At 48.4% G+C, this 20,681-nt stretch overlaps 1 protein-coding gene across 8 annotated transcripts in view; it reads left to right on the top strand.

Moving 5' to 3' along the window:
* Window positions 1-20,681, top strand: part of ASAP1 (ArfGAP with SH3 domain, ankyrin repeat and PH domain 1) — a 289,743-nt gene that overhangs the window by 29,968 nt on the left and 239,094 nt on the right. For 6 of the 8 annotated variants that reach the window (XM_075549251.1, XM_075549257.1, XM_075549254.1 and 3 more), the window contains exon 2: window positions 11,808-11,893. In XM_075549251.1, coding sequence (XP_075405366.1) covers window positions 11,835-11,893 — 59 coding nt within the window. In that variant the 5' untranslated portion in view covers window positions 11,808-11,834. Of the gene's footprint in view, window positions 1-8,903; window positions 9,030-11,807; window positions 11,894-20,681 lie in introns of those variants that run through there. The other 2 variants (XM_075549252.1, XM_075549253.1) reach the window with 2 other exon arrangements.

Consider the following 20,681-nt stretch of genomic DNA (forward strand, 5'->3'; position numbering starts at 1 on the left):
GACTTGGGGGCTACCTGGACAGTCACTATTAACAAGACATTTGACAGATGTTTATGAGACAAATTCTAGGACACTGTGCTCAGAGTAGATTAGACCACTTCTGTCTGTTGGTTCTATACTTGGCTCCCTCTCCCCAGACTTTAGACAATGACTTTGGCTGACTCAACACTGCTCATTCACTGTCAGGCCCAGTGCTGAAATCCACTCCACCAATCGGGATGTAATACCATGTGGTTGCTGTCCGCATGGGTTATAAGTCATTGGGTATCTGTAACAAGGGGAGACTCAAACTCGTTTTGTGTTGTTTATTTAACCAATGAGTAAGACAAGGGGACAGGGCCCAGGATCCAGTAGCCCTGCAGGCAGAGCCCTTCCAATTAGCTTTCTTCTTGGAATAGGCTTCTTCATGGTCTTTCCTGCTTCCACCTATACCACACCTGGAATGGAATATTCCCGGCAAGTGGAGTCAGCAGACAAGGCCTTGCTGGTGGATAGGGGAGAAACAGCAGGGGTCTAGACTCACTTGGGCAAAGGCTGCAGGCTATTCGGACAGGCATGTGACAGAACTAGTGGACATGGGCTGAGAGACTTAATAATTAGTACAAAAACCTGGTGATTGACTCAGGTAGTTTGTGTTTTCACCACGGGAGAACTGCTGTTGGAGAATTTTGACTTCGCTAAATGAGAAGGATTGGAAATGTTTCAGAGATGGTATGTTCCATCCTAGTCCATACCATCTGGCTTAGGGTAGCAGGGAAGGGCCTGAGCTTTGGAAGTCAGGTCACTCCAAGTTTGAATCCTGCATCTGCCATCTACCAGCCTGTTGACTTGGGAAATGTTATCTAACTTCTTTACGCCTCATTTGCCTTATCTGCAAAATTCAAGGTGTGGTGCAAATTGCATAAAGTAGTGAAGGTGTCTGTACACAGAAAGTGCTTAATAAGGAGTCACCAGCTTTGTTATGTCTTGGCACAGGTGAGTGAGTGCTTCCAGTGCCCCATTAGTTGTTGAAATATTTCAATTGGTAGTCCATCAATGCCGGGAGCCTTGTTCTTTGGCTAATGCCTCCAGTAGGGGCTGAACCTCTTCCTTTAACATCATCAGTTCTTGATCACGTTCCCCCCTGAAGTGATTGAACATTTGCCAAGTCTTTTTGGTCCAGTGACTGTGTATCACATCCATCTCCTTGACATGCTTCCAGCACCACTCAATATTTGGCCCATGGAATTCCTCATATGGCAACTTGAGGCTTAAATTTTTTCATTAGTTCCTTCAGCTTGAGATACACAGCGCTGTGTCAGACTGGGTTGACTAGAGAAACAAATCCAGAGACACTCGCATATGTATAAGAAAGAGCTTTATATCAAAGAGTAATTGTATATTGAGAAAACATCCCAGCCCAGTGCAGATCAAGTCTGTAAGTCTGATATTAACCCCATAAGTCTGATACCAGCCCCTAAATTCCTCTTCAGACTCACCTAACACATGCAATGATGCAAAATGCAGGAAGGTCAGAGGCCAGTGGGTGCAAAGTCTTGTGGATCCAATGGCGGTGGAAGCATCTCAGCACTGGCGTGAATCTCCACATGATTCCTCCAGGTCTCCGAGTGTAGCTCTTCAATGGGAAGGCGAATCAGAGAGAGGGGGCTCTTGCAGGGCTCAGCAAGTCACTACCTGGCTTCTCAACAGGAAGCTGAAGACAGAGAGAGGGAGTTCTAGAATCCTCATGAGAAGGCCACACTCACAAGGGGGCGTCTTCAATCTGTGACCTGATAGACAGGCTAGACTCCACCCCTACACTGATTTATTAAGTCGACATGATATTGTGTAACTACCAGATGCTGAGTATGTTTTCCTTTTTGGGTTTCTAACGCCAGGTCTTTGCACATTTCATTATAATATTCTACTTTGTCTTCTTGAGCTGGGTTTTGAAATATTCATCTTTTTACTCTATCATCTTTTTCCATTTGTTTTAGCTGCTATACGTTCAAGAGCAGGGTGCAGAGTCTCTTCTGACATCTGCTCTGGGCTGTTCTTTCTGCCCTGTCTTTTTAGGGACCTTTTGTTTTCTTCGTGTGTAACGGCCTTGGTGTCGCCCCACCGCTCATCAGGCCTCCTGTCCTTAGTGCTCCGTGTGTCAAATCTGTTCTTGAGATGTTCTCTAGCTTCAGGTGGGTTACATTTGAAGTTGTGATTTTGGTCCTGTGGATTTGTATTCTCTTCAGATTCAACTTGAACTTGCATATCTGCAATTGATGGTCTGTTCCTGGTCTCGTTTTGACTGATGATGGGGAGCTTCTCTATTGGTTCCTCTCACACGTACAGTCAACTTGATTCCTATTATTCCACCTGGAAAAGCCCATATGTATAGTTGCCATTGAAGTAGCTAAAGATATTTTCTTTCTTTTTTTTTTTTGCTTCTTTTAAAATTTTTTTTTTATTTTAACAATTTATTGGGGCTCATACAATTCTTTTCACAGTTCATACATATACATACATCAATTGTATAAAGCACATCTGTACAGTCTTTGCCCTAATCATTTTTTTCTCTTTTCTTCTTTTACATTTTATTAGGGACTCATACAACTCTTACCACAATCCATACATATACATACATCAATTGTATAAATCACATCCATACATTCCCTGCCCCAATCATTCTCAAGGCATTTGCTCTCCACTTAAGCCCCTTGCATCAGGTCCTCTTTTTTTTCCCCCCTCCCTCCCCTTTCCCCCCTCCCTCATGTGCCCTTGGTAATTTATACATCGTTATTTTGTCATATCTTGCCCTATCCGGAGTCTCCCTTCCCCCCTTCTCTGCTGTCCCTCTCCCAGGGAAGAGGTCACATGTGGATCCTTGTAATCAGTTCCCCCTTTCCAACCCACTCACCCTCCACTCTCCCAGCATCGTCCCTCACACCCTTGGTCCTGAAGGTATCATCCACCCTGGATTCCCTGTACCTCCAACCCTCATATGCACCAGTGTACAGCCTCTGTCCTATCCAGCCCTGCAAGGTAGAATTTGGATCATGGTAGTTGGGGGGAGGAAGCATCCAGGATCTGGGGGAAAGCTGTGTTCTTCATCGATACTACCTCACACCCTAATTAACCCATCTCCTCTCCTAAACCCCTCTATGAGGGGATCTCCATTGGCCGACACTTGAGCCTTGGGTCTCCACTCTGCACTTCCCCCTTCATTTAATATGATATATATATATATACATACATACACATACATATATACACATACATACACACACTTATATCTTTTTTTTTTTGCATGATGCCTTATACCTGGTCCCTTGGGCACTTCGTGATCGCACTGGCCGGTGTGCTTCTTCCATGTGGGCTTATTTGCTTCTGAGCTAGATGGCCGCTTGTTCACCTTCAAGCCTTTAAGACCCCAGACACTCTCTTTTGATAGCCGGGCACCATCAGCTTTCTTCACCACATTTGCTTATGCACCCATTTGTCTTCAGCGATCCTATCATGGAGGTGTGCAGTCAATGATGTGATTTTTTGTTCTTTGATGCCTGGTAACTGATCCCTTTGGGACCACTCAATCACACAGGCTGGTGTGTTCTTCCATGTGGACTTTGTTGCTTCTGAGCTAGATGGCCGCTTGTTTATCTTCAAGCCATTAAGACCCCAGTCACTATCTCTTTTGATAGCCGGGCACCATCAGCTTTCTTCACCACATTTACTTGTTCACCCACTTTGGCTCCAGCCGTTGTGTCGGGAGAGTGAGCATCATAGAGTTCCAATTTAATAAAAGAAGGTATTCATGCATTGAGGGAGTGTTTGAGTAGAGGCCCAAGGTCCTTCCGCCACCTTAATACTTGACCTATAAATATAGACACATAGATCTATTTCCCCACTAAAGATATTTTCAATGAAGAAGTCTATCATATGTCACGAGATCTCCAGTTTAGTTTCTGTCACCAAGACCATAGTTTCCAACTACCAATCCTTCCGATTTGTCTCCAACCTGCATATTCTAATCACCGGTAATTATCAATGGAGCTTGTCCAGCCAATTTCAAATGGAAGAAGTTGGTAAAATTGCTCAGCTTTTTTCATCACTAGCTTTAGTGGTTGCTGTGCAAATTTGAATAATAGTTGTATTAACTAGATTGCTTGTAGACATATTTTCCCATTGGGAAAATCTGCACAGACCTCTTTAAAGGGTTGACGAACAAGGATGTCACTTTGAGGACTAAGGTGAGCCTGACCCAAGCCAGGGTGTTTTCAGTGACCTTAGACACATGTGAAAGTTGAACAATGAGCAAGGACGACCACAGAATATAAGAGGTATTTAAATTGTGGTGTTGGTGAAGAATATTGAATATGCTCAGGATTGCTAGAAGAATGTACACAGCTGTCTTGAAGAAGTACAGCCAGAATGCTCCTTAGAAGCAAGGATGGTGCAGCTTTGTCTCACATCTTTTAGACATGTTATCAGGAGAGACCAGTCCCTGGAAAGGGACATCGTGTTTAACAAAGTAAAGGGGCAGTGACAATAGAGGAAGAACTTCAAAGAGACGGATTGGTGCAGTGGCTGCAGTAGTAGGTTCACGCATAGCCACGGTGAGGACAATGCAGCACCCGGTGGTGTGTCAGTTGTTCTGTTGTATTTGGAATTGCTATGATTCAGAACCGGCTTGATGGCACAGTAGCAGTATTTAAGACCTCTGGTGCGGCAGTGGCTAAAGTGCTTGGCTGCTAAGACAGAGGTCCACAGGTCGAACCTACCAGCCGCTGTGTGGGAGAAAGATGGGGCAGTCTGCTTCCATGAAGACTGACAGCCGCAGAATCCCTTGGGGGCAGTTCTACTCTGCCCTGTGGGGTCACTGTGAATCGGAATCAAATCGAAGGCAATGGGCTATCATCGTTATTATGATTTTGTTCATGCTGATAGAGGTCAGACATAGATAGTTTGTTGGCCTGGCAATCAAGGGTTTTTTGTGGGGAATTTCTATCTGGGTCTAGACCAGTTGGGTGTCTACTAGCTTAAGAGAAAGGTGGGTGAATAAATACGTTCAGTGTGTTCCTTCATTCCCTAGGGCTGGTCTAACAGCCTAGGTAGTTGGCAACAGTAGACATTACTCTTGTTATAGTTCTGAGGACAAGTGTGATATCAAGCTCTGGCAGTGTCCAGCTGCCTCTAGAGAGAAGGTCCTTCCTTGCTCCTCCCAGCTTCTGATGATGTGGGTCATGCTGGGCCTTGTGGCCATGCTATTCCAATCTCAGCCTTTACCCATGCCGTTGTCTTCTCTCCATCTGCCAAGAAGCTTTCCCCAAATAAGGCCCCATTCCCGAGGGCTCTGGGTGTTAGGGTCTGGACACATCTTACAGAGGCCCACCTTTAAGGCCATCACCTTCTGTTTCAGTGGTTCTCAACCTGTGGGTCCCGACCCCTTTGGGGGTTGAATGACCCTTTTGTATGGGTCACATGATTCATAACAGTAGCGAAATTACAGTTATGAAGTAGTAATGAAAATAATTTTATGGTTGGGGGGTCACCACCATGAGGAACTGTATTAAAGGGTCGCAGCATGAGGAAGGCTGAGAACCACTGTTGTACTTGCTTTAGGCCCTTGCTCATCCACATGCAGCTTCACAGAAGAGGAGAGAATCTCATTGGCAAATAGGAAAAGCGTTTGCTGTGTGCTGTGGTGGGGGTGGGGTGGGGTTGTCTGAGCTGTAGCCAGCTGCAGATGATTCAGGAGTTCCTAACATTCTCTATAAAAGGATCTAACTCCCAGCACCTGGAAGGCGCTTCCATGGAATGAAATAGTAAAGGAAGGAAGCACCGTGGTTCCTGATGTTCTGGAAGGGAAGACATGAGAATGGAATTTCAGTGGCAAAGCAGAGATGTAGGTGGATGATACTAGCGATACTTCATGGCAATGAAGTTAGCAGGCAGTTGCTCTAACCCTCCATCCATGGTAGCACCAGGAAATGAGAGAGCACAGCCGGATGTCCACTCGCTCCTTCGACAAATACTTACTGAGCACCTACTTAGCAGACACTGTTGCTGTCTGCCCATATTATTGACCTCTTCCCGGCAGCCAGTGCAGTACATTGAGTTGTAATCCATACTGAATGCTGCAGTCTATGGTTAAAATTAGCAAGTGCTTTGTGACCCCCCTTGCTTCCAGCAAACAAACTTCTGTCATCTGCACATCACAGGTTGTTAATAAGCCTCCCTCCAATCTTGACCCCTTTCTTCATTTAGTCCAGCTTCTTTTTTTAAAAAACATTTTATTAGGGGTTCATACAACTCTTATCACAATCCATACATATACATACATCAATTGTATAAAGCACATCTGTACATTCTTTGCCCTAATCATTTTCTTTTTTTACATTTTATTAGGGGCTCATACAACTCTTATCACAATCCACACATATACATAAATCAATTGTATAAAGCACATCCGTACATTCTTTGCCCTAATCACTCTCAAAGCATTTGCTCTCCACTTAAGCCCTCTGCATCAGGTCCTCTTTTTTTTCCCCTCCCTCCCCGCTCCCCCCTCCCCCCTCCCTCCCCCTCATGAGTCCTTGAAAATCCACAGATTGTTATTTTGTCATATCTTGCCCTATCCGAAGTCTCCCTTCCCCCCCTTCTCTGCCGTCCATCTCCCAGGGAGGAGGTTACATGTGGATCCTTGTAATCAGTTCCCCCTTTCCAACCCACTCACCCTCCACTCTCCCAGCATCGCCCCTCACACCCTGGTCCTGAAGGTATCGTCCGCCCTGGATTCTGCACCAGTGTACAACCTCTGCCCTATCCGGTCCTGCAAGGTAGAATTCAGATCATGGTAGTTGGGGGGAGGAAGCATCCAGGATCTGGGGGAAAGCTGTGTTCTTCATCGGTACTACATGGCACCCTGACTGACCCATCTCCTCTCCTAAACCCCTCTATGAGGGGATCTCCAGTGGTTGACACTTGGGCCTCGGGTCTCCACTCTGCACTTCCCCCTTCATTCACTATGGTATATATATATATATATATATACATATACATATATATATGTATGTATACACACACATATATATATATATTCTTTTTTTGTTGTTGCATGATGCCTTATACCTGATCCCTTTGGCACCTCGTGATCGCACCGGCTGGTGTGCTTCTTCCATGTGGGCTTTATTGCTTCTGAGCTATATGACCACTTGTTCACCTTCAAGCCTTTAAGACCCCAGACACTATCTCTTTTGATAGCCGGGCACCATCAGCTTTCTTCTCCACATTTGCTTATGCACCCGTTTGTCTTCGGCGATCGTATCATGGAGGTGTGCAGTCAACGATATGATTTTTTGTTCTTTGATGCCTGATAACTGATCCCTTCGGGACCACGCGATCACACAGGCTGGTGTGTTCTTCCATGTGGGCTCTGTTGCTTCTGAGCTAGATGGCCACTTGTTTATCTTCAAGCCTTTAAGACCCCAGACACTATCTCTTTTGATAGCCAGGCACCATCAGCTTTCTTCACCACATTTACTTGTTCACCCACTTTGGCTTCAGCAGTTGTGTCGGGAGAGTGAGCATCATAGAGTGCAAATTTAATAGAAGAACATATTCAAGCATTGAGGGAGTGTTTGAGTAGAGGCCCAAGGTCCTTCCGCCACCTTAATACTAAACCTATAAATATAGACACATAGATCTATGTGTCTAGTCCAGCTTCTTAGGATATTTGCTCAGTGGACAGATTGAGTACGTGTGGCAAAAGGATACAACCCTGACACACACCTTTCCTGAGTCTAAACCCTGAAGTAGTCCTTCCTTCCATTCGAAAGACTGCCTCTTACGTTCTGGAATTGACTGCGGTGGTAATTGTATGACTCTTCCTGATAGGACTGAATTGTATGACATGTTGATGAAGCGCTAACAAAATTGTTAAAAGAAAGAAAGACTGCCTCTTGGTGCATAGGCCCCGCATGAACACAAGGAAATGCTGATGCCCTTCAACTGCCATGGAACAAAGCCCTCTGACGTGACAGCTGCCGCCGCTGCTGTTAGGGGCCATCGCATTGGTCTGGCGAGGGGAGCTGTGCCTTTGGGTTTCTAGGCTGCGATCATTGGAGGAGCAGAAGACCAGGGCTTTTTCCCTGGGAGCCCTAGGTGTGTTTGAACCACCAACCTTTGGTGAGCCACGAGTGCTAGCCCTTGTACTGTTACCCACAGTTGGGTTCATGCCCCCAGGTCTCTGTTAAATGGAGATCTGACTAACGTCGCCTGCATTGGGCCGCCCAGGCTGGAGTCCGGTGGAGGCCCTTCTGCTCTGCATGTCTTGGGTTCAGACCCAAAGGTGGCAGCTGCTTAGGGGTTAAGGAGACCTGCTTCTCTCAAGGCAAGTCACAGGAACTCTAGGGTGCACTGGGGACCAGCCTCCTGCCACTTCTGCGCACAGTGGCTCTAGCCAGGTAGGGTTCCAGCCTAGTACCCACTATGGTGAGATGTAGTTGAAAGTCTCATGACAAAGATCCCGACTGTGGAGTTCAAATGTAGGATGAGAGTGAAAAGAGGGAGCACGTATCCAGTCTCCCACAGCATCTCAGGGGTACACTGGGGGGAGCAGCGAGGTCCTGTGTGGATGAGGGATTCAGGAGAATAGCAGGCTGGAAGAGGCCATGGCTATTTTAAGCAGCGTGCCTTGTTCCTCATACGTGTGCACACTAGGTGTGTAGGCTTCATTGGTGTTCTCTACTTTGCTCTCTAAGGTCTAATCTCCATTGCAGTGGCTACACAGAAATCACGGACATAATTCGTGATTGAAAGGTTTATTAAGGAAGTTGACAAGTTGTTGTGTTCGGGTTGTTTATCAGGACATGTTACAAAGTTCTTTCTTGTCTGCTAATAAAGGCCCAAAGGAGCACACCACTCTGCTGTAAACTTCAGTCTGAAGGCATTCACTGCAAGCTTCAAGAGTCAGCACACCCAGCCCCCTGAATTAAGTGCCCAGAGGTACCTCATTCCAGGAAGCCTCAGCTGAAGGCACCCACCGCTCACTTCCACAGGTCAGCAAGGCCAGCTTCCCCTATTAAATGGCCAGAGGCACCCCACCCAGCAAGCCAGGCTCCTGCACAAAAGCACTCAGCTTTCCTTGTTTAGTAGGTTGGGAAAGTCGATCACTCTGTCCCATGCTCTGGCCCCTGGTTCTGCTGCTGCTGCTCCTCTGGCATCAGAGCCTGTGCAGGGAGTTTGCTCGGGCCCAGATGACATGTTCTTATTGGTAATGAGATCCCTCTTCCTGCTTCTCAGAGGCTCATTTTATACGCAGTAGGATGACATCCCAGAGAATCCTGTGCACAGTTCCTCACAGATGAATCCCACAGTATCTTCTCCCACCTCTACCACACCCTTGCAGGACAAGGTCATTTGGTGGGAGTTAGAGACTGGCTAAGAGAGCCACATTAAATAATCCACATGGTAAAGTTGGGATCAGGCTGTCACGTTAAGGCAGTGGTTCTCAACCTTCCTAATGCTGTGAGTCCCTTTAATACAGCTCCTCGTGGTGACCCCCCAACCATAAAATTAATTTCGCTGTTAATTCGTAACTGTAATTTTGCTACTGTTATGAATTGTCATATAAATATCTGATATGCAGGGTATATTTTCATTGTTACAAATTGAACATAATTAAAGCACAGTGATTAATCACAAAAACGATGTGTAATTATATATTGTGAAATATTTATTTCTAATTACAAATAAATGAAATTTTGTCATGAAGCATGGCATAGCATGGGTAACAATCTTAATATAACAACTGCAAACTACATTGCTACAATATCAACAGTATACATAAAAAGCAAACTTCAGTGTGAAGGTTGAGATAGCTTCTTTTTCACCCGATCAGCATATCTGCATGTGGGCGGACCTGCCCGGAGACAGACAGAGAAGCTGTGTCTTGGTTCCTAAGACCATCAGAAATATGCGTTTTCCAATGGTCTTAGGCGACCCCTGTGAAAGGGTCGTTCGACCCCCAAAGGGGTCGCGATCCACAGGTTGAGAACCGCTGCATTAAGGGGATCATGATCTGTGATCTCGAGGGGTCGTGTGCAAAAGGAAGAGCTCCATAGATGGAAGAGGCTTTCCCAAGGGACCATGGCCTTTAGTCCCTAGAGATGACAGAAGCGGACCGCATGACCGTTACTGTGCATGAGAAAAGCAGCCTGGCCTTGACTCTCTCCAAACCCTCACCCATGTACAGTGATGGGATCATGGAGTTGGGATGTTGTGGCTGAATTCTGCAGTCTCTATGAGGCTGTCTGAGAGCACTGGTTGTGTAGTGGTTATTACACATGAGGCTGCTAACTGCAGGATCAACAGTTCAAAACCACTAGCTGCTTCTGGAGAGAAAGATAATGAGGCTTTCTATTCCCATAAGGAGTTAGTCTTGGAAAGCCACAGGGTCAGTTGCACCCTGTCCTATAGGGTCACTGTCTGTGAGTCAGAATTGACTTGATGGCAATGAGTTTGTTTGTTGATGCCATCTAAGGAGGTCCCTGGCCACTGTTTATGTTGTTGAAGAAAAGTATTTGGAACGATTAAGTCTCTGGACTGGCAGAATTCCATTTGGGGATTGATTCTTCTCCCCGTAGCCAGAGATCCAATGGTCCTCCCCATCTGTTGCCACCATTTGCCTCCCAGGCACCAGCATTGATCAGTGCATCTTGATGGATCTGTTTCAGACCCCAGCCGGTGAATATCTTCCATTTCATCGTCTTTGGTGGCTTCAGTAGTTGGTGGGCAAATTCGACTAACAGTTGCGTCAACTGGTCTGCCTTGAAGGCACAGGATATTACCCTGTCTGACAACTTTGTGTTTCAGGATGGCTCTCGACATGCTCTCTGACAGTGAATGCTGGATGCTGCTCTTGCTCTTCCGTTTGTCATTGCCAGCAAGTAGCCCATGTGATCGTTCTAGTCCAGAGCACCCAGCCACCGGTCATGTCAGCTCATGGATTCCTTTAGCTTTATTTCCTTTTTGACGACTTCCAAATTTCTGAGTGTCACACAATCTGTGTTCCGATTATTGATTATTACTGGATGTTTGATGCTTTTTTGTCTCAGGATGAGATGTGAACTAGCTGGACAGCACTGGGAATGGATTGGGTCTGGGTGAGGGAGACCATGGTGTTGAGTGCCCTGGTTTCTGGCCCGGGAGGGATGGGTGGAGATGCACTCTGAGTGAGGGACCCCTGGGAAAGGACCAAGCAGCCCCCTGCTCATCTTCCTTCCATGTCTCACTCTGGTTCCCTGCTTTTCTGCAAATATTGAAGCAGTTCCCTTATGTAACACCTTTTATCCCAGACTCCTGTGCTCTATGCATGCCACAATTAATTAAGCCCCAGTGTGTACGGATTAATTAGAATCTTGTCTCTGGTTCAGAGGGGCCATCCTGAGCTATGCATCTCTGAAAAGACAATCCACCTCCTTGCTGGGAGGACACCTCTGCTTTCCCGTGGGTACATAGCCACCACTCTGTCTGTCTGTCTGTCGCATCTGTCAGAGAGGCTTCACTCCATGTTAGGAGCCACAGTCTAGGGGAGTTAATGACTTGTAAATTGTTCTCCACCCGAGAGCAAGCGGTAGTGCTCAGGCAGGATCGCCGAGCCTTTCACGGAGCGGGGTAACAAGTGGGGTGTTGGGGAGTGGCTCCTGAGAGTTCTCTATTCCTATTCTTGGATATCTGCATGGGGAGAGGTGGACAGGGGGCCTGGGGGTACAAATGCCATCCCGGGTGGGACCACAGCCCAGCTTCACCGTTGACTCCTCTCCTTTTTCTTCCAGGTAGTTTTCTGATGAGACGGCTGAGACATGAGATCTTCAGCCTCCAGGCTCTCCAGTTTTTCGTCAAGAGATTCACTATGGAATCGGTGAGTGGCGGGGCTCACCCGGGCATGAGGTGGCAATGCAAACGGGGGTCCGGATAGAGCTGTCCCCATGTGAGAGCAAGTGGCAGAAAGCACCCTGGCATGTGCATAGCTGTTGTCGCCACCTCAGAGTGCTTTACGTCACCCCGTGGCAGGGTGGTGACACCGGCAAGAGGCAGTGACAGAAGGAGCAAAGAGATGCCATTCCAGCTGTGCCTACTGTGTACGAGGCTTTAGAAAGACGCAACATTTTATTGTGAACCGGGCGGAGGAAGGTTCGCAAGACAAATCAGGTCCCGCCTGTACGAGGGTCTTTGGTTCCACCCGTCGGAGGTCCAGGCTGTGCCTGTAGGCTTCGCAGGTCCGTCAGAACGGGTGCAGACAGTTCTCTTGGGCCTCGCTTGAGCTAGTGCAACACAAAGCCCAGAGCCTCGCCTCTGCCGCATAAGCCGCCCGTGCCGCAAGTGAAGGTGATGGGTGAAGACACCGCTGAGTAGAGGGGCTGGACAAGTAAGAAGGGGCTCAGCCATCTCAAAGGAGAGCACATTTATGGCACATCACAGGGGAGGTGGGCACTGGCAGAAAGTCAGATGTTCGGAATTGGGTGCTGCCTGTATTAATTTATTTCCCAGATACAGAATCTGCCCCACTGTGTGAATATTTGAAGTCAGTTTTTCCTGGCTCAGAGACCCTTGCTTTTTGCCTTCATGTCACCCTATTCTTGGTTAGTGGCATTCCCTGCCTCGTTTTGCAGCTGGGAACACCAGGGCCTAACGTAGGGCAAGTACTGGAAAGCCAGAGGAACATCTGGCTTGAATGGGCAGAGGTTTGTGTTGGAGGGTGGTGGGGATGGCGGAGAAATTCGACTGCACAGGAAGAACCAAGAAACTAGGCAGAGAAAACACCCAGAATCCCAGAGGCCTGGAAGCCTCGGAGTAACTCCGCACAGGGCCCATTATGTGGCCAGTGTTTCTGTGAGGTCAGCTTGGCATCTTGGCAGGCACGGGCACTGGCTGCAGATGGAGTCGTCGAGTCCTGGCCTTGCATCGACTTGCTGTGTGGCCTCATGTAAGTCATTGACCTTCTCTGAGCCTGTTTTCTGATCAGCAAAAAGGAGTGGCATTTAGGTTTCAGGGCTTTTGCATGGTTTTGAAGAACAGTCCTTATGTGTATTGAAGCATCTTGCATAAAGTAGGCCCAGGGACACTGTAATTCTGCCAACTTTTACAACAAAGGTTTGGGGTGGGAGAGGTGAGAAACTGGAGACCTGGCCAGCCTGGGGAGCTTTTGATGTGGCCCAGACACAGGTGACAAGGCACTGTTAGCACTGTCCTGGGTAAATGCAGGTGTGTTTCCATTGTTTGTCTACTGGTGGTTTCTCTAAACCCAAGCCAATTGCCTTTGAGCTGATTCTGACTCAACCTAGGGTTTCCAAGGCTGTACAGCATTATGGGAGCAAAACATTCTCCTGAGGTACAGCTGTTGGTTTGAACCACTGACCTCGCGGTCCAGGGCTTACCCCATCATGCCACCAGGAGTGCTTAAGGTGACCGAAAGTCATGTTTTGTTTAGAAAATGTTTTATTACAAATGATCGGTTTTTACCTTCAATAACGGACACATTCTGCTTCATCTCATCCATTGCAATCCCCTCAATCCACCATTATTTACCCACCTCCCCCCTGCATTCCCATCTCCACACCCCCTCCTCCTGCAGCCTTGCCCCCAACCCACTCTATCCCGGGGCCATGCTGCCCCTTTAACCTCACATGATTGATAATCGTAGGTGGACTTGTCTGCTGTCTGGCTGAAACTGAACTGCAGAAACAAGCTCCTTTCCAGACCTGAGGCTGGCTGAGGGCCTTAGTCTGGCGGCTTCTGCCAGTCTCTGTCCAACCAGTAAGCCTGGCAAGAGGGCCTGAGGTGGACAAGTGTCTTTTTTTTTTTTTAACAATTTATTGGGGCTCATACAATTCTTATCACAGTTCATACATATACATACATCAATTGTATAAAGCACATCTGTACAGTCTTTGCCCTAATCATTTTTTTCTCCTCTTTTCTTTTTTTACATTTTATTAGGGACTCATACAACTCTTATCACCATCCATACATATACATACATCAATTGTATAAAGCACATCCATACATTCCCTGCCCCAATCATTCTCAAGGCATTTGCTCTCCACTTAAGCCCTTTGCATCAGGTCCTCTTTTTTTTCCCCCTCCCTCCCCTTTCCCCCCTCCCTCATGTGCCCTTGGTAATTTATACATCGTTATTTTGTCATATCTTGCCCTATCTGGAGTCTCCCTTCCCCCCTTCTCTGCTGTCCAAGTGTCTTTTTTTTTAAATAAGTTTACGTTTAACAATTCAAGAGCTCATTCACATTCATGAGTTGTGCAGCCATCACCACAGTTCATTCCGGGACATTTCTTCCTTGTACCTGTTGTTGTTCGCTCCCCATTTCCTGCCAGCCTCCCCCGTCACGTCCCTTTGAACCTGTTGATCCAGTTGTCTCTCTAGGTTTTCCCAGTCCTGGGTTTCACATACAGAAAGCCATCCAGAATCAAGACAATGCTAACAAATAGTCCAACAACAACGTCACAATGAAACAAGGGAAAACTTCAATCAATAAGAAAGCAGAAGACATTAAAAACTGGAGCAATTACAGAGTGGATCAAGAGGGAGATCACTGGCGAGGTGTCACATGTAGGCCTAACTCCTACTGCAGGAATCCACCCTGCATGTACTGTGGCAACAAAGCCTTTCCCATCTCTGGTCCCTAGTCGGGGGACTCACCAGAGGCTTAATCCACATGGCAAACGCTGCTTGATTTTTGAGCTTTCGTTGTCTTCTGCCGTAAACCCTGTGGTCAGAATTTAAGCTCTAATACCATTCCCTCCTCTGGGTTTGGATTTTAGTATTTACAGTTCTTAGATCACACATGCTGGTGTCCGTGTGAACTTAGCTGATGCTCTTTGTTTTAAGCCAAGCCTTTAAGACCCTGGACATTACTCTTTCTGATAGCTGGGCACCATCTGCTTTCTTCACCAAACCTTGCTATAGTACCCGTGTCTTCAGTGACCACTTCATGTGAGTAGGTATGAGAAGAGCCATGTCATAAGAACTAGTTGTTCTTAGGGGCACGATTAAGTGCAAGCTCAAAATCCTTTCGTATGTATAGCTGTGTTTTATTTCAGTCACTGGTTCACCTGAAAGACATCATCCATATTCTACTGAAGGACATTAAATTATCCCACTGGGGCATATAGTCCTTCTATTGATATTACCATTAATTTAGCTACTGGTATAGAGTTTAAAACATTGTTGAGGAAAAGAAGCTACACATGTAAAGGATAATTTTTTAGACCAAAATATATGGATTGTTGAATTGTACATATTAACAATTTAGGTGACTGAACATGAGGGTTGGAGATAAAAAATGCATTTCTCAACCCAAAGCCCAACCTGTTGCCATTGAATCCATTGTGCCTCTAGTAACAGAGTGGGACTTCTCCATAGGCTTTCTGCGCCTGTAAATCTGGACAGAGGCAGACTGCCCATCTTTCTCCCAGGGAGCTGCTGGTGGATTCCGACTGAGCAGCTGAGTGCTTTAATCATGGCATCACCAGGCCACCTGAGTGTCATTTTAACTCACTGCCATCAAGTTGATTTCATCTCAAAGTGCCTTAGTAAGGGTATCTGAGACTATAACTCAGCGGTTCTCAACCTGTGGGTCGCGACCCCTTTGGGGGTTGACCGTTTTCACAGGGTCGCCTGATTCATAAGACTAGCAAAATTAGTGATGAAGTAGTCACAAAAAAATTTTATGGTTGGGGAGGGTCACCACAACATATGGAACTGTATTAAATAAAGGGCCTCAGCATTAGGAAGGTTGAGAACCACTGCTCTGGACAGAGACCCACAGGCAGGGGACTGCATCTGCCACAGGCAGCTTAGTCTCTGAGCCCCCAGCCCAGCTCCAGGTACATTAGTAAGACGCATGAATCCAGACATCAGTGTTGCAGAGTGAAGACGCTGGACCCTCGGCAGTGCAGGCTTTGTGATGAGGCAGGTGCGGGTTCCACTAGGACTCCGCCATTACCAGCCACACAGCATACCTTCATGGACGTAGAACATGAACTGACAGCTCACGTCTTGGGATCCTCACGTCGCATAACCAACACCCAGAACCAGGCACAGGCCATAAGCAGAACCCTAGCAGTGGGCCACACACCCTCCCTTCCCATCACTATTCACCCCCCCCCCCCCCCGCCCTCAAGGGCCAGCCACTGGCCCGCCAGTTACGGAGCCTTTCTGCTGGCCCTTAGCTTCAAGGTGGGGATGACGTTGTAAAAATGCATGGGCTGTGCCTAGCATACCATGGGGGTACGGAAGGACTTGTAGAAGCAAAAGCAATAGCAGTGCTAAGAGTAAACTCAAACTCTCTCACTTCCATCAAGTCAATGGCGACTCACGCGACCCCATAGGGCAGGGCTACAATGCCCCTGTAGGTTTGAGACTGTAACTCTTTGGGGGAGTAGAAAGCCCTGTCTGTCTTCCGTGGAGCTGCTGGTGGTTTCAAACTTGGCACACTACGTTGTGGTGAGCAGTCCAATGCACAGGCACTGTGCCACCTGGCTCCCGGTCACAGACGTGGCGCAGTGGTCGCAGAAGCAGGAGTGGACATCATCACAGTAATAGTATTAGTGGAGGCAGTGTGACGCTCACCTGTCCCGGTCCTCTGTGCAGCTCAGTGGAGCCGGAGGATAAGAAGCAGCAGGTGCAGCTTCCAGGAAGCACCCGTAAAGGGAAGGGACTTGCCAGTCTTCTCTGCAGCGTCCTGCTGGTAGATGTGATGGGAGGAGCAGATACTGCCAGGCCAGACCCTGAGGTGACCTTGGGACTAGAGGCCCACGTGGCAGTGAGACCAAGTCGGAAAAACCTGGCTCTCTAAGGTCCCAGGCTGCAGTCGTTCCTGGTATCACCTGTGTCAGAACTTTGACGTTTGAGGGAACTAGACAGCCATCTTCTGTAAGCCAAAGGTCGCATAGATTTTTACCCAGAGTCAGACTCAGGGTCAAACCTAAACTTAAACAGTATACCAAGTGCCTGCAGTTGTAATTAACATCGCCTACCCAGTTCTAAGTCCTCAAAACAAAGAGGAAGCTGTTTGCTCCCTTAAAGAGTTAGAGCAGTGGTTCTCAGCCTTCCTAAGGCCACAACCCTGTCATACAGTTCCTCATGTGGTGGTGACCCCCCAGCATAAAATGATTTTCGCTGCTACTTCATCACTGTCATTTTGCTCCTGTTGTGAATCGTGCGACCCCTGTGAAAGGGTCGTTCAACCCCCAAAGGGGTCATGACCCACAGGTTGAGAACTGCTGCTCTAGAGGGTGGAGCAGTCTGACACCCCTAGCTTAGGCTCCAGGTGCTGAGGGCACAGACCCATCTGCTCTGATACCATAGCCACCCATCCCGGCAAACCCATTCGATGGGAGGTAAGATCTCCCATGGGCGGGAAGGGGGCTGAGGACATCCCTCCGACAGACAGCCTTTGCTCCCTTTTGGCCAGCTCTGAACAAGGTCTGTTTATTGTCACGGTGGCCATTGTCGCCCTGCCTGGGCGTTCCATGGAGCAGGTACCTGTGGGGGCTTATGCAGCCATTAGAAAGAAGAGACAGCAGCCATTTAATCAGGACCGAACCGGGCGTCCAAGGCTGTCTGTTTCTGTGAAAGTGGACAGCCACATCTTGCTCCCGCAGAGTGACCCGGGGCCTCAAGCCAGGGCCTTTGAGTGAGCAACCCAGCGCTTAACCCACGGTGCCACCACGGCTCCTAGGTTCCAAACTCACCTCCTTCAAATTGTTTCCTACTCACAGTTGACCCTGCCTGTGGTTCCCAAGGCCGTCGTTCTTTAGCCCAGCGTCCCGCCATACCTGTCTCCCAAGGAGCTGCTGCTGGGGGGTTTGAATTACTGACCTTGCAGTTAGGGGCCCAGCGCTGATCGGCCCATTAGAGCCCAGAAAGCCCTCCAGAGTGCAGTTCTGCTCTGGACCACCTGGGGTCGCAGTGAATCAGAATGGGTGCGAAGGCAGTGGTTGGTGCCTTAACCCAGGCCCTGTGAGCCCGCAGGCTTGCCCTCCCTCTCGGTGCCTTTTCACATGTCAGCACTGGACGCCCTGTCATCCCCACAGTGCAGGCCATCAGCTCAAATTGAATTTCGCTTTGCCCAGCAGATGTCCTGTTCTAGCCTCGGGGCAGGGGCAGGACAGAATGCGGCTCGTGGGCTGGAAACGTGGCCCTGGAATTAGATGCGCCGCGCTGACCTCTCAGCCGGGCTGCATTGCTGACATTGCTGGGTGGGAAAGAGAGCCCTCTGGTTTCTGGATGGAAAAAGGAAAAATGTGTTTTGGGAACATTGTAGCTCCATCAGGAGAGCCCCCTCTTTCTGTGGCATGGAGACAACTGTTTGAAATTCCACTCGGTGCTCAAGGGTTGCTGTTTTACTAATTGTGATGTTCTTCTCCAGGGACTGTCTCCTAATGACATGTCCAGAGTATATGAGACGAAGTCTCTCCATCCTTGCCTCTAAGGAGCATTCTGGCTGTACTTCTTCCAAGACAAACCTATTTGTTCTCTGGTCCTTTCAATATTCTTCGCCAATACCATAGTTCAAATACATCGATTCTTCAGTCTTCCTTCTTCAATGTCCAGCGTTGGTGGTGGCGTAGTGGTTCTGCATTGGGCTGCTAACTTCAAGGTCAGGAGGTTGAAACCACCAGTTACTCTGAGGCAGAAAGACGAGGCTCTCTACCCTCGGGAAGAGTTACAGTCTCGGAAACCCACAGGGGCAGTTCTGCCTCGTCTTATAGGGTCCCTGCGAATTGGCATCGACTGAGTGGCAGTGAGTTTGGTTTTGGGTTGTTTTCAACAGGCAAGAAGGGGGAGGCTACCTAGCCTGAGGACTGGGGTTGTAGGTCAGGGGTCTTGCTTCTTTGTCCTTTGGGTTCTAGCTGGATGGAGCACCTTGTTAACCAACATGTCCACCTACTAACCAGAGGGGGTAGGCTCTCCATCCCCCACCGGGCAACCTGGGAGTAAGGCTTGGAGATCTACTTCCAGAAAATCAGGTACTGAAAACTTTTGGTGAACAGACAAGCACTTAACCACTGCACTGCAAGAGCTCCTCAAAACCCGAAAACCTTCATAGAACACAGTCCCGCCCCCCCCCCCCCGCCCTCCCCCCCCAGTACGTCAAGGGTGCCAGAGGTCATCGACGTTTTGTGTCTGTGTGCGGGGCTCAGGTGTTTCCATTTCTTCCTTGCCTTTCCTGCCTCCAGGCCCCAGAGCCTGCCCACGATTCGCTGAGATGCCACAGGGTAGATTTAGAACCTGGTTTTTACAAAGCCTCCTCCCACGGCTGTTGAGATGCAAGCATTTCCTCTGGCTCCTAACTGGTACTGAATGCTTGCAACCGGGACAAATGGTTGCCATCCCTGGAATTCACCTAGCGTGTGGAGGCTCAATAGGTGATCCCCAGGCATCTATTTTTAAGCCCCAGCCACTGAGGACAAAACAAAAACTCACTGCCCTGGAGTCGATGCTGACTCATCGCAACCCCACAGGACAGGGTAGACTGCCCCTGTGGGTTTCTGAGACTGTAACTCTTTATGGGAGTAGAAAGCCTCATCTTTCTCTCCCAGAGTGGCTGGGGGCTTGGAACTGCTGACCCCGTGGTGCTGACTTTAAATTTAATACCTCCAACATGATTCTCCTCACTTTTTGCCCTAGATTGTGCTCCTTACCTGTTTGGAAAACACCCTACTAGCACCTCCTGTGCCTGCCCCTTGTACACAGAATAAAGCACAGACCCCTTGCCACTGCGTACAAGACCAGCGTGAGTGAGCCTCTGCGTGCCTCTGCACTGGCCCCGTTCCTCCACAGACCGTAGCATCCCAGTCTCCTTTTCCTGTCTCTGGGGACCTTGTCGATCCTCTGCCTACAGGTCTCTTCCTGCACTCCCTCCAAGCCCCCTGCTGCCTCCAGGCTGACTCCTCATCCGGGAGTCTCCTCTTACATGCCATCTACTCATCACCCATTACAGACTGACCCTGGCCCCCCACCCCAAATATGTTTGGGACCCTAGCCCTTATCCCTGTGGATGTGATTCCATTAGAAAAGGGAGTTTTCAATATTAATGGGACTTCCAAAAGTTCATGGACAAATGGAATTCAAAGGCAATGGAATTTTCCCATGAACCTTTGGAAGCACGCTGACATGTGTGGGATATGTCTTCAGCCTGATCACTTTTGGGAGCTAGAAAGAGCAGACAAGGCTCAGAGGAGCAAGCACAAACTGGGGAAAGAGGTGCGCCACGTGGAACGCTTTAAGGAATGGCAGGAAGAACCCTGGAGAAGCGCAGGCAAGGATTCCGTCCACGTGGACAGAGAAAGCCTGTCCCCAGAGCAGGGGTTGGGGAGCCTTTTCTCTGCCAAGGACCATTTGGGTATTCATAACATCCTCTGTCAGCCAGACTGGTCAAACATTTCACCACCTCACCCCTAGGACAGTGCTGGAACCGCGTCTCTGTGGGGAGTCGTGTAATGCTCGCGGGTCTTGATGGTTTCTCGGTTTCATGTGGCATAGTGGTTACTTGGCAGCTGCTCGCCGCAAGGTCAGAAGTTAGAAATCAGCAGCCACCCTTCGGGAACAAGAGGAGGCTTTCTGCTCCCATAGAGTTACAGCTTGGAAACTCACAGGGGCAGTTCTACCCTGTCCTACAGGGTTG

This window comes from Tenrec ecaudatus, chromosome 5, assembly GCF_050624435.1.
Source record: "Tenrec ecaudatus isolate mTenEca1 chromosome 5, mTenEca1.hap1, whole genome shotgun sequence".
In the NCBI taxonomy this organism is placed as follows: Eukaryota; Metazoa; Chordata; class Mammalia; order Afrosoricida; family Tenrecidae; genus Tenrec; species Tenrec ecaudatus.